Source organism: Vollenhovia emeryi, unplaced genomic scaffold (genome assembly GCF_000949405.1).
Source record: "Vollenhovia emeryi isolate VEMERY1.0 unplaced genomic scaffold, V.emery_V1.0 DF939150.1, whole genome shotgun sequence".
Classification (NCBI taxonomy): Eukaryota; Metazoa; Arthropoda; class Insecta; order Hymenoptera; family Formicidae; genus Vollenhovia; species Vollenhovia emeryi.
In genome coordinates, this window is record NW_011967216.1 from 43,871 (window position 1) to 56,326 (window position 12,456).

At 39.4% G+C, this 12,456-nt stretch overlaps 2 protein-coding genes across 5 annotated transcripts; one reads left to right on the forward strand and one right to left on the reverse strand.

Moving 5' to 3' along the window:
- Positions 1–2,537: 2,537 nt before the first annotated feature.
- On the reverse strand, positions 2,538–5,543 carry LOC105565591 (testis-expressed sequence 9 protein). Of its 4 annotated transcripts, none has more exons than XM_012018907.1 (7): positions 5,420–5,543; positions 4,980–5,113; positions 4,389–4,767; positions 3,598–3,771; positions 3,394–3,528; positions 3,197–3,331; positions 2,538–3,121 (listed from the first exon to the last, which is right to left on the reverse strand). In XM_012018907.1, the coding sequence occupies exons 3-7, from the start codon at positions 4,761–4,763 to the stop codon at positions 3,026–3,028; spliced, it is 915 nt and encodes a 304-aa protein (XP_011874297.1). In that variant the 5' UTR covers positions 4,764–4,767; positions 4,980–5,113; positions 5,420–5,543; the 3' UTR covers positions 2,538–3,025. The 4 variants fall into 4 exon arrangements, with proteins under 4 accessions (XP_011874297.1, XP_011874295.1, XP_011874296.1 ...); XM_012018905.1 differs by having other exon boundaries at positions 4,980–5,195; XM_012018906.1 differs by lacking the exon at positions 5,420–5,543 and adding an exon at positions 5,182–5,378.
- A 1,984-nt stretch (positions 5,544–7,527) lies between these two features.
- On the forward strand, positions 7,528–11,868 carry LOC105565592 (NAD-dependent protein deacetylase sirtuin-7). Its single transcript, XM_012018908.1, has 4 exons — positions 7,528–7,927; positions 8,091–8,188; positions 9,687–9,902; positions 10,332–11,868. The coding sequence occupies exons 1-4, from the start codon at positions 7,829–7,831 to the stop codon at positions 11,485–11,487; spliced, it is 1,569 nt and encodes a 522-aa protein (XP_011874298.1). The 5' UTR covers positions 7,528–7,828; the 3' UTR covers positions 11,488–11,868.
- The last annotated feature ends 588 nt before the right edge of the window (positions 11,869–12,456 follow it).

The window sequence follows — 12,456 nt, forward strand, 5'->3', positions numbered from 1 at the left end:
CACCAATTCATGCGATTAGCAGTCGCTAAAGAAAAATCAACATTTTACAAAATTAAATTTAGAGTATAATTTTTTTCTGTGTAAAATCTGGAAGAGGATGATCTTGATTATATTTTGGCCGAAACAGGATTTGAAGATTAACTTAATCATTCATCACAAAATTTGTTTATATGTTTGTAAAATTTTTGTTGCTCTGGCAAAGAGTTGCAAGAAACGCTTGATGTTCGTGCAATATGGAAACAGTAAGAATATTTATGGTATAATAGGATTTAAAAAAGAAAAAGTATATATATATAAACGAGTAATAAACGTAAGCTGCAAGTGGTGCTTATGTGAATCTTTTAGCGAATTCGATTGTTTCCGCTGAGTGCACGCTAACGCTTATTCATAGTCGATTCTTAGTTTAAGGTCGTCTTAAATACACGTTCGAAAACAAGTCAAAAAAGTATCCGTACGGATGGTGTTCAGATGATTGTTTTGATTAAGAAGTACTTCAAGAGATATTCAAAACGACCCTTAAATATAAGAATTTACTGTAAACAAGCCTTCGTGCGCGCTCAGTGCGCACTAGTGCAAGCAATCGAATTCGCTATTAACTTTAGTGCCCTCAATAAGGGTAAAAAAAGAGTTGTAGATCCTGTAATTATATAAGTGCTCACAATGGTTACGATCATCTCGAGATTGAGTTTTAAAACTCAATATGTATAAAAGTGAACGAAAGAGAGAGAGTAAGCAGGTAGAATTTTTAAGTATATGTATCATGATCCTAGGTATTCAAATATTAATGACATTTTTTCATGGCATATTGTCGATGATAAAAACCTGAAGAGCGAGAGGAATAAATTGAGAATTATAATTACATTATATTAACATACTTGCCAGCAGAGAGTGAGTAGCAACATCTACATATTTAGCTAACAGAAACATTAACTTAATGTATTTTAATAAAATGTACTGCGAATATTTCTTTTTCAAATTGCGAGAGCATTAACCGTAATGTTATTCGAGTTATAGGTTGTGCAGAGGGATACAGGCTATATCATACAGTCTTTATCCATGTACTTGTGATATTTGCTAATATTTAATTTCTTTGTGAAAAAGAGAGCAATTTTGACGAATTGTTTGCGAAAATAAGTTTGTTCGCTTTTTTTGTAAGTTTAGACATGTATTACGATATACGTCACCTAGATCAAGGATTTACAATCCTCTTGTCGCAAAAGAAACACTAATATTCATATGTATCACCCACTGAAATATCGCTGATAATTTTAATGAGCTGCATATTTTTTTTAAATTCACGTAGCTCGTCGCGCGACACTATTTTGAATACGTCGCGACTATAAAGGCAAATAATGATATTTATATTCGCGTTGGTACGCGGCAAAATCTGAACGCTTCGAATTTTTGTATACTCAGAGTTTGTTGTTGTCAGTTATTATTCTTTGCACTAAACGCAGAAATTGTGTAAATAAACTGAACGAGACATTTGGAAGTGTAAAGCGTAAAACGACTTAGATTTGATATAGTCATGATGGAAATCAAATCGTTTCTTCTCTTTTTTTCGTAGAGCAATCTCTTAATACCTTGCTTTGAAATCTTGGATCAGAGAAATAATAATCAAGCTTTAAATCAAATTTGTTTCGCGAGACGTATGATTTCCATAGCGACTGCAAAGATCTCATTTTTTACGGTTACCCGATACAGATAACCAAGTTTCTCGAGAACAGATATCTTAAGACCAGTTTCGTAAACGTCGGTTAACTGCTATTCGAAGGCAAATTGATTCAGTCTCTTCTTTGATAAGAAGATAGAAAAAGATAGGGAATCGACTGAACTCTGGTTAACAGTTAACTGGCCCTGAGGGCCAATTTCACAAACGTCGGTTAACCAGAGTTAAGTCACAACTCCCTATTTTTTTCTATCTTATGTAAGAGACAGAGAATCAATTAACCCTTGGTTAGCAGTTAACCAACGTTTGTGGAGATTGGCCCTTGAGCTGATGACAGAGATCCGTAAACGTTTAAGGCCCGATTTCACCAAACGTCGTTTAACTTTAATCTTAGTTTCATGGTTGTCTCTTTCTAAAGTAACAGAAAGACAAAGTACGAGTTAAGCTAAACAACGTTTAACTTTAAGTTAAACAACGTTGGTGAAACCGAACCTAAAACAGTCTCAAGTGTTTACGGATCGTTCTTTGCCATCAGTGGATGGCAATCAGCCTTACAGTGTTCGCGACATTTTAACAGAAAGGCTACAGATTTGACGCGAGACTTAATTGTTGCACGCAATGTCCCTGACACGTTACATTAGCAGGAATATAACAGAACTTGCTAACAAAATATGACGACAGCAATCGAACATCTGTAGGATGCAGATACATCGTCATGCTATGTTTGTAAGGTCTGTTAGTACAAGTTTAATGCAAATACCTGGCTACATTTCATATCAATCTGCTGCAATTTTCGCTCAAATCTGTTGCCTGGCTGGTATTGATTTATACTTAACTTATTGGATATGTTGAAAAAGAAATCTGCAAATCCTTTTACGGTCTATTTAATCAGATATGCATTTGCTACTTTATATGAAGTCGATGAATTGCTGTAAACACATCACGCATGTGGAATGGAACGGAAACAATGAAGTAATAAATGTTCGCAGAATTATTAATAAAAAGTAACGATATTTGATGAATCACGAATCTAAGTTTTTTTGACGAAGAGTATTAAATGTCTCGAATCGATTATACTTAATTTTGATATGTGAAATAAATACATGCTTCCTACGAGAAGATGTATATCAAATCTGATTTGTGCTGTAATATATAATACTGTAAAATATAAGCTATAAAATGAGATTAATTTTATCTTTTACACAGTATATAAGTTACCGTCATTCGATTAATGTTTTATACAAAGTTACCCCGAAAGAGGAGCATTTAAGGCTCTCCTCAAAGGAGATTAAAGTGGTCCCAGGTTGTAGATTGTTGACTAGACTGACTAGAGAAACGCCATCACCGTAAACGCTGTTACGATGTATCGGTCACTTTCTGAGGTTTCCATTCTAATAATTTCGCAAAGTCTTCCTTTGTCAAGCTGATTTGCCCATTCGCCATCAAATGCATCTGCAAAAATTATAAAGCTGTAAAGATTCATATTATGTAATGCTGCACAAATAGAACAAGTTAACGATGAAATACGTTTTGTTTCTTCAAATTGTCTACGAGTAGCGTCTGTCTCTTAAACGCTTGCACCAATTCCGCTCGCTGTTTCTTCAAATTTTTCACGGCTAATTTCTTATCGTCTTGTAACTTTCTGACTTGATTTCTCAATTCCTACAAAGTAGACGACGCATCATAAATTTAGATCGTATAGACTTAAATATACCTTATTATACCTTCTCGTCTGTTTGACTGCATTTTAATGCACTTCTGAGTTTCTCGTTGCTTTCCAGAGCTCTGTTTAATCTCACATCGAGATTGGTTGACTGCTGACTCAACGTTCTTGTCTCTTTCTTAAGACTTTCCAAGTCCTGAGAGAAGATATTTGTAAGAGGGCAAGCTAACTTGTGTAGTGTACAGCAAAGGGGACGTGAAAGTACCTTCTTCAAGACAATATTTTCGTTGTTCAAAGCTTGATAGTCCAACAGCGTATCCGAATTCACACGTTCCAACTTCGTAACCGTATCGTTTAACGTTCCTATCTGGCTGCGCAGTTTAACTTGAACGTCATCCAGCTTCTTCCTCTCCACCTCTAACTCTTCGCAATAATCGCACTACGTATAAACGTATAATTTATTTTCATAAGTCTAAGGTTTTATTGAAGCAGTTGCGTGTGTGCTTTAACTCTTTCAAGTGCTCTCTGCGACTAGAAACATTCTATTTTGTAGTCGATAAACACGTTTAAACAATTTGTGCAAGCTGATAAATTGTATATTATACATTGAATAGTCGTGCATTGTCGACAATGTTTTAAAGCGTTTTGATTTGTTTATGTAAAGCAGAATGTTTCTAGGCGCAGAAAGCACATTGTAGACAAAGGCTTAAGGGCCTGAGCAGAATGGCCGTCTTGTAATCTTAAGACAATGTTTTATGTTTCAAATCTTTGTCTTAAAGTAACGGCCTGAACAGAATGGCTGTCTTGTACTCTTAAGACGGCGCTTTATGTTTCAAATCTGTGTTTTAAAGTAACGCACAATAACTGTCTTGTGACTTAAGGATACAAGGCAGCCGTTCTGCCCAGGCCCTGATTTCTACCTAAGTCAACGCGAGCGCCGTGCGACAGAACAATCCCAGTGGGAAATGATTCGTCGATCGATGTCGAAACGATGTCGAGTCGTTTTCTCACTGGGACAGCGGTTGCATCGAGCAGCGAAACAAGAGGAGACGCCACCTTGTTGTTATACTCGAGCTGCACCACTTGCAACTTTTTATACAGCATATCTATCTTGCCCTTCAGCAAAGTGATAACAGCTTTGTCTCCCACGTTACTGTCCTTCCTCGGAATCTCAGCGTCGCCGGTACAGTCTACCGAGGCTTCGGGTACTCTAATCGACGACAGCCTCAATTGTTTGTCCACCCTCGACGCTGCGTCTTCGGAGCGCGCGGTCTTAGCACCCTCCGAATTTGATCGGTTCGCATCGCTGAACAAATTCTCGCCGGAATGTATGATCGACTCGACGGTCCTCATTGCGTCGCGCGTCCGCAGCTGAAGGTCGCGATTCAGCCGGTGAAACTCCTTCTCCTTCGCCAGTAAATCGTCAGACATGTCCCTAAAACAGTGTCGCTTTGTTAAGAAAAGTTATATACGCTTGTAATTGACATGGCAATAATAAAACAATAACTTTCACTAAGAAATACGTCAGTCTGATAATTTGTCTACTCTCAAGTGTGCGTTCGGTTAACGTCAACTTAATCCACCCCCTCATTTAATTGTCTCGTACAATTTTATTATGGTATATTTTATTTGGCTCGACTGGCGTACCTTAATTTTTACGAAAATACATTCGTTGCTTTTTTCTTGTGATAAAAAAAGCCGAGGCCTGAAGAACGAGCGGGAATCGCTTGAAAGCGCCGTTTGCCACCGCGAGAAGAATAATCGGCTACCAAAAGCGACACCTTTGAAGGTTAGAAGACATATTGATGAAATATATATGTGTGCACTACGTCCACGAGCGTGTATGTACCGTAGGACACAACCCTGTTCAAAATAACAGATAGAATGTGATTAGATTAGATTACATTAGGGCTGCGGTCAAACCGCCGCTGCACCGATAAGAATTTGAACCTCATTTTACTGTGAAAATCGGTCGTCACTTTTAACCTTCGAGTTACGCTGCTAAGATACGAAGTGATTTGTAATTTTACTTCAAAACGTTAAAAACCGTTCAAATGAAATTATGTTAAATATTTTTTTCGGTTTACCGTCTGATGTTAAAAATACATCATGATTTATCGTAACATTCCTTGCGCGCACAGCATACTAGGATGATGAAATTCTCTATTGCGCACACTCCACCTTACTGACCCATACAGCACAGAAAGTTAAGATAATGTTGCTGAAATGTTGCAATGTTGAAGTATAAATACCTTTTCTACGTTGAATCTAGGTTAATGTTTATAAATTAATTATTTATATTACAGCAACGTTAAAACATAGCATATTCTTGAGACCAAATCAAGTAAAAAAGTCCGGGCCTGTACTACTTTTCCCTCCGACAAACAGTTATCGAGATATCATAAGCTAAACATTGAAAAAGTTAATAAACTTTCTCTCGAGTATCTCAAAAAGTATTAGGCAAATCGAAAAATGTTTCGGACAAAAATTAAAGGGGTTCCATTTAAAAAATTGAAGGTGATCTTCGCGCGACTTTCAAGCAATTAAAGTACCGGAACAGCAGACTAACTCGAAAACTGAGCCCAGCAGACAAAAATGTTTCAGACAAAAGTTGTATGGTTTCAAGGGGGACATAAGATGGTACCATTGGTTTGACCTTGAAGAATTATTTGAAGGTCACATAAAGGTCACACCAATTTTTTTAAATGGCATCCCCTATTTTTTTATTACATATTCTTGTAGCTGACCTCGAGAGCTTTCCAAAACGCTATAATAAAGTATTTTTTTATTAAGAACTTTTTGAGTTATTAAGGTTTGAAAGTTTCAATATTTTGACATATTACAAAATCTCTTGTAAAATATTCATTTTTTTATCATCTTACCTTAATACTTTCTTAAACAGAATGAGACAAATCAACCGGTGTAAAGAAAACACAATTGTTTAAAAAAATTTTTTTTATTGTTACAAAATTGTGTTTTCTTTACACCGGTTGATTTGTCTCATTATTCTGTTCAAGAAAGATTAAGGTAAGATAATAAAAAAATGAATATTTTACAAGATATTTTGTAATTTATGTCACAATATTGGAAGTTTCAAACCTTAATAACTCAAAAAGTTCTTAATAAAAAATACTTTATTATAGCGTTTTGGAAAGCTCTCGAGGTCAGCTACAAGAATATCTAATAAAAAATAAGGGATGCCATTTAAAAAAATTGGTGTGACCTTTATGTGACCTTCAAATAATTCTTCAAGGTCAAACCAATGGTACCATCTTATGTTCCCCTTGAAACCATACAACTTTTGTCTGAAACATTTTTGTCTGCTGGGCTCAGCTTTCGAGTTATTCTGCTGTTCCGGTACTTTTATAACACCCTGTATATAATAATTGTACATCTTTTATATGAAACATTTTCACCAAATGCCATGTTTTAATTTTCAAACAGACCTTGTTTGAATTTTACACTCGAGTGCATTATTTATCAATACATACTTCAACATGATAATTTAAACACGATTATGATACACACATACACACACACACGATTGCATTACATGCAATTTATATAAGATGCATTTTTTAGCAAAGAATTCTTCAAGCCCAATCTACGTGTTCTTTGCGCCTAGAAACATGTTATTTTGCAGCCAATAAACGCGTTTCAAAAATTGGCGCGTGTCGACAAACTGTATTTATTTTATACATTGCACAATCGTGCATTGTCGACAAATTTTTCGAGCATAATCGCGACTTGGCTGTATAAAATGCTATGTTTCTCGTTGCGAGAAGCGCAATCGTGTAATAATAGACAAGTCCTGAAAAGCGACGAGGTCGACGCCGGGGAGAATTTAACAAAAGAATTCGGCGGCGCGACAATTTCCACGTGTCCTCGTCTCACCGAAACGTCCGATCGTTAAGTATCCTCTCCCTCGTCACGACGGTCCATCTAAATGTAAACGCGTATACGCGTTTAAAGGACACGGCAACGTTCCTTTCACCAGCGCGCGACAATTCTATCTCCTCCGATAATGCTTCCGGCATAACGAGGCGGCGAACGTGCGTTTCCGGCGCGAGGGAGAAAAAGTTGGCGCGAGGCGAGCGAGCCCGATCGGATATTTCGAGAGGCTGGCGGCGATCGCTTTGACATCTCTTGTCGAGTCTTCCTTCTAGCTTCCATTTGGCCGAGTCGACCTAACCTATCTTAGCCCGGAGTCACCTCGCACGGCCGTAAACGCGAGCGTTTTGTCGCCCGTACGCGCGGAGCGGAGCCTCGAGACTCGGCCGTCGACACCGCTCATCGTCGTCGTCGCGCAGTTCTCGGCGGCACCGGAGACGAGGAACGTCTCGAGCGGCGGCGGCGGCGGCGTGCACGAAAAGCGGTCTCGCGCGTGACGCCGAGACGTCGATCCTCGTCGAGCCTGAGGACTGACGGGAGACGCAAGGAGAGACGTACCAAGCATGGGCAATGGTACGTCGCTGCGCGCACCGTTTTGATTAAAGATGGAGGAGACGAGGGACGAGAGGTCCCTGTCGCGAAGACGTTCCGCCGCCTTGAAGGCCTTCAAAGTTAAGGACGAGAGGGTGGCCACCCTCAGGAAGGTACGTGCGCGCCCGAGCGTCGTCCGCGCTACCGTCCGGCGCTCGCCGGATCGCGAGCGCGGCGGACAGCGCGCGCCCCGCAACTCCCTCGTCGCTTCCCCCGGCGATGCCCGCCCGTGGTGTCGCGAAAACGAGTGTCTCATTAAGCGTTCCCTTTCGTCAGGTGGCGGCGATCCTGCACAAGTCCGAGATAGACAGGACGGCGGAGGAGACCGGGATACTCGCCTCCTGCAGCGATGTGGTGAAGGAGGTTAATTTACGGTAATGGCCATATCGCGACTGCGGATATACATTTTTCGCAATTTTTAGGAACCCCGTCGCCACGTAATCTACTCTGAAACGGAGTGAGATTTGCCCGAGACTCGGGTCTGCCGGACGTCTCTGTTGTTTCTTGCATTCTTGCGTTTGTTAAGTGTATCGAGTTCGTCGCTAGGAGTGATGCGTCGTCTACAGTGCGTGGAGTGAGCCTGGCGTAAGGAGTAAGAGAGAACCGCAAAGGCCATTCTACAATTGCGTAAACGTAGTTGTAGGGTTGTAGGAGTAGAAGTAGTAGTAAGTGTTGTACATCAAAGTAATATACAATAGAGTGAGATACGTCGTAATTGAAATGAATGATTGGCTAGCTTTTACGTCCTACATCGTTGTAGTCGTGAAAGATCAAGTTCAGCCATCTTTTACAACAGGCTTTACAATCGGAAATGCTAGTTTAAAACTGTGTTTTACAACACTGTACAACCGCTAGCAACCGCGTTTACGCAATTGTAGAATAGCCTTGAAGGCCATTCTACAATTGCATAAACGTAGTTGTAGGGTTGTAGGAGTAGAAGTAGTAGTAAGTGTTGTACATCAAAGTAATATACAATAGAGTGAGATACGTCGTAATTGAAATGAATGATTGGTTAGCTTTTACGTCCTACATCGTTGTAGTCGTGAAAGATCAAGTTCAGCCATCTTTTACAACAGGCTTTACAATCGGAAATGCTAGTTTAAAACTGTGTTTTACAACACTGTACAACCGCTAACAACCGCGTTTACGCAATTGTAGAATAGCCTTGACGCATGGTCTACAACGGCAGTAGGAGTAGTGGATTAAAGAAGCAGGCGTTAGACATAGGCTGTAGGATTAAAGTCCCTTTACGCCTGAGTGTCTACAACGGTGTAAAGTAAGGATTATTCACAAAATGGAATTGAACCATTTCGCTTACAGCCGCACTCTACACCTATTACATCGGAAACACTGGCTTACTCCGATGTCTTACTGCCTTAATCTACTACTCCTACTGCTATTGTAGGCCACGCGCAAGGAAGCTAAAATACAGGCATAATTTTTAAAACCTCTGTAACACGCCGATGGCGTTCCGATTCACAGAGAGTAAGCATAAGAGCTCGAGCAGGAGTAAGAAATAAAATTAATTTCTTTTCTTACTCCAGGCTCACTCCATGCATCGTAGACGACACATTACATCTTAATAACATGGAAAGATTTGTTAATGCAGAGATTTAATATATTGATACATTCATTTTGGCATCAGCTGTGATTTCCAATGGAGATGTGAACAACGTAACAATGAATGTAAAATTCCTCTTGCAATCTGTAACGTATTAATAATGTTTTGCCACATGGTAAATTGCGTCACGATGTCAACAAGGCGTGCATTGACGCGCTGTTTAACGTATTCTACATTTTGAGGGGAATATAAAATTCTGCGATTTACATAGAATGCAAAGTAACTCGTAATTCACTCGTCTGCACTTGCAGGCAGGAGAAACGAGATAAAATAAAGGCGAGATTGGAAGAAGTCGAGGATGCGCCTGAGATCCTGGAGGAGAAGTGTATACGCCTGGCAGCGGCGATCAGTAGAGCAACGTCGCTCGCGGTGTACACCGGCGCTGGTATTAGCACGGCGGCATCTATTCCAGACTACAGGGGGACTAACGGAGTTTGGACTCGTATGCAACAGGGAAAGGACATTGGGTAGGAATCACTTCAACGGAGATTCGATCTTCCGTGCCAGTAATTTTACCTTGTTAGTCTTCATCGCTCGATAAGTCGAGACTGTACGATAAAATTTATCAAGAATTTCGCATATGACGATCCTTTTAGTTTCCTCTCGCTAATCTTTATCAATTATATGTATATTTCACTTCTGTTTCAAACTCGTGTCAACTGTAATTTATCAACTGCACATTTTTGCAAGAATAATTAAAGACAATTTGCCGTAGGATCTCTTTAATATTGTACGGTAAATTATGAGTGGTTAATCGTAGCACGATAGATACAATTATTCAATAACAATTTAAACAAGTAGGAATATTATACTTACATTTTTATGATATATTGTGCATGTTCTATTGTTTTATATTTCTAACGCATTTGTATATTGTTTTGCCATATTTCCAATAGGAATCATGATCTCAGTCAAGCTGAGCCGACCTTGACGCACATGGCCCTTTATGCTCTGTACAAAGCGCGAGTTCTCAAGCATGTGGTCTCTCAAAACTGTGATGGCTTACACTTACGCAGTGGTATCCCGCGTAATCTTCTGTCCGAGGTGCACGGCAATATGTATGTGGAAGTTTGCAGAACGTGCAAGCCGTTTAGAGAATATTGGAGACTTTTCGACGTGACTGAGAAGACTGCGCGATACCAGCACGGCACGGGAAGATTGTGCCACCGGTGTAATTCGATGTTGCAAGATTCTATCGTCCATTTCGGCGAGAGGGGTAATCTGCCTTGGCCAATCAACTGGAACGGAGCAAGCAGAGCTGCGAAACAAGCGGACGTTATATTGTGTTTGGGTTCTAGTCTCAAGGTTCTTAAAAAGTATCCGTGGTTGTGGCAAATGGACAGGCCCGTTCAGAAGAGAGCCTCTCTGTACATTGTCAATTTGCAATGGACTCCGAAAGACGAGAACGCGGTTTTAAAAATAAACGGGAAATGCGACGAAGTGATGAAGAAGGTCTTGAGCCACTTGGGGCTGGAAATACCGCAGTATAATCGTAAGAAGGATCCGATCTTTTTTCACGTGGTAAAGCTCCAAAACGGCGAACAACTCACCAAGACTCAGCCATGCCTCGAGGAGCCAGCCGTCAAGGAGCCTCTAAGTCAAAGCAGCGACGAGAACGTGAAATGCGCAGTGCAGGAAGCCGACAAAGAAGACTGCATATCGTCCATAGCGGTGGCTGATATAACAACTACTTATCCGGCACCTTTCTTCACCGCGTTACCGTTTCTATCTATGGGCTTGCCATTTCCTCCTATGTACATGTATCCCCAGTTGACGCCATTATTTTATTATCCTTTTATACCAATACCAAACGTGCCAGCGGAGGCACCGAAACCGAAACCAGCGTGCGCGTTTTGTATGGAGCATGAGGGCTCCCTTACCTGTTTGTATTATCAACGTGACGGCGACTGTCCAGCACCGATAAAGGCCGAGAACGAGCAGAAGCAAGAGGAAGGTGCTTTAGTGATTCGCCCGGACACTCCCGTAGCATCTCCAAAGAACCCAGGCTGGTTTGGCAAAGGATATCGTAAGGGTATGAGGAGGAAGCGGTAGCATCCACTCCATGTAAATCTATGCAATATGCTTGGCCGACTATTTACCGGGATTATACAATATAATCTTATATTATACAATATATTTACGTACATAAGTATTTAAAGCCTCCATATCATAATGAAACTCGTGCATATTTTGTAGATTTATAGCAATTTGATTCCAGTATTCAAAGCTTTAAAAAAAGAAATAGACTGAAAATTTTGGAAGTAATGACGAAAAAGCAATCCATTATTTTTGTCCGCTTCAAAATAAGCTTACTTTGTCGGGCTTTGCCATGGTCTGAACTTTTTTTCCCAAGGTAGGCAAACGGAGTGCACATTTTAATTAAAGAATATTGAACATCGATCGTTTTTTTCTCTCTCTCAGCTTGATTTCTTTCTTCAAATGTGCCCGTCTATTGCCTGATTTTGTCAAAAACTTGATATTATTTTATTCAAGAGAATTGTCGATCTTTATATGCTATTTTATATACGATCTATTGTATAATATGATAATTATTAATATATAAAATGTGGTGCGTGACGTGTTTTTAAAAGAAAATTAAATTATTCTATTTATAAATTATATTAAACGTAAAAATTAAATTATTGTATTTAAATGTATTTGTGTTTTCAACGTAAAATGGTTTGATATTCCAAGATGTTTCGAAATTAACAACTTTACTGGATTAATTATTTAGCACTATTATTAATATATCCGAAAAATGGCGAAACATTTATTTCCTGCAAGTCAATGCAACTTTATACGATACCAATTTCGAGAATATTATTCTTCCAACATTTGCAAATAAATAATGAAGTTGGGACAAGTGTAAAGACAATAGCTTGACATTTACTTATAACAATAGTTATAAATTTCGCATACACCATATACTCATTAGAAGCTCTTTCAGTAACTTAAAGAAAAATTATTCCATTTTTTTTTATTTATTGCTTTATCTAGTGCCCTTACTGGAATTAATCAAAA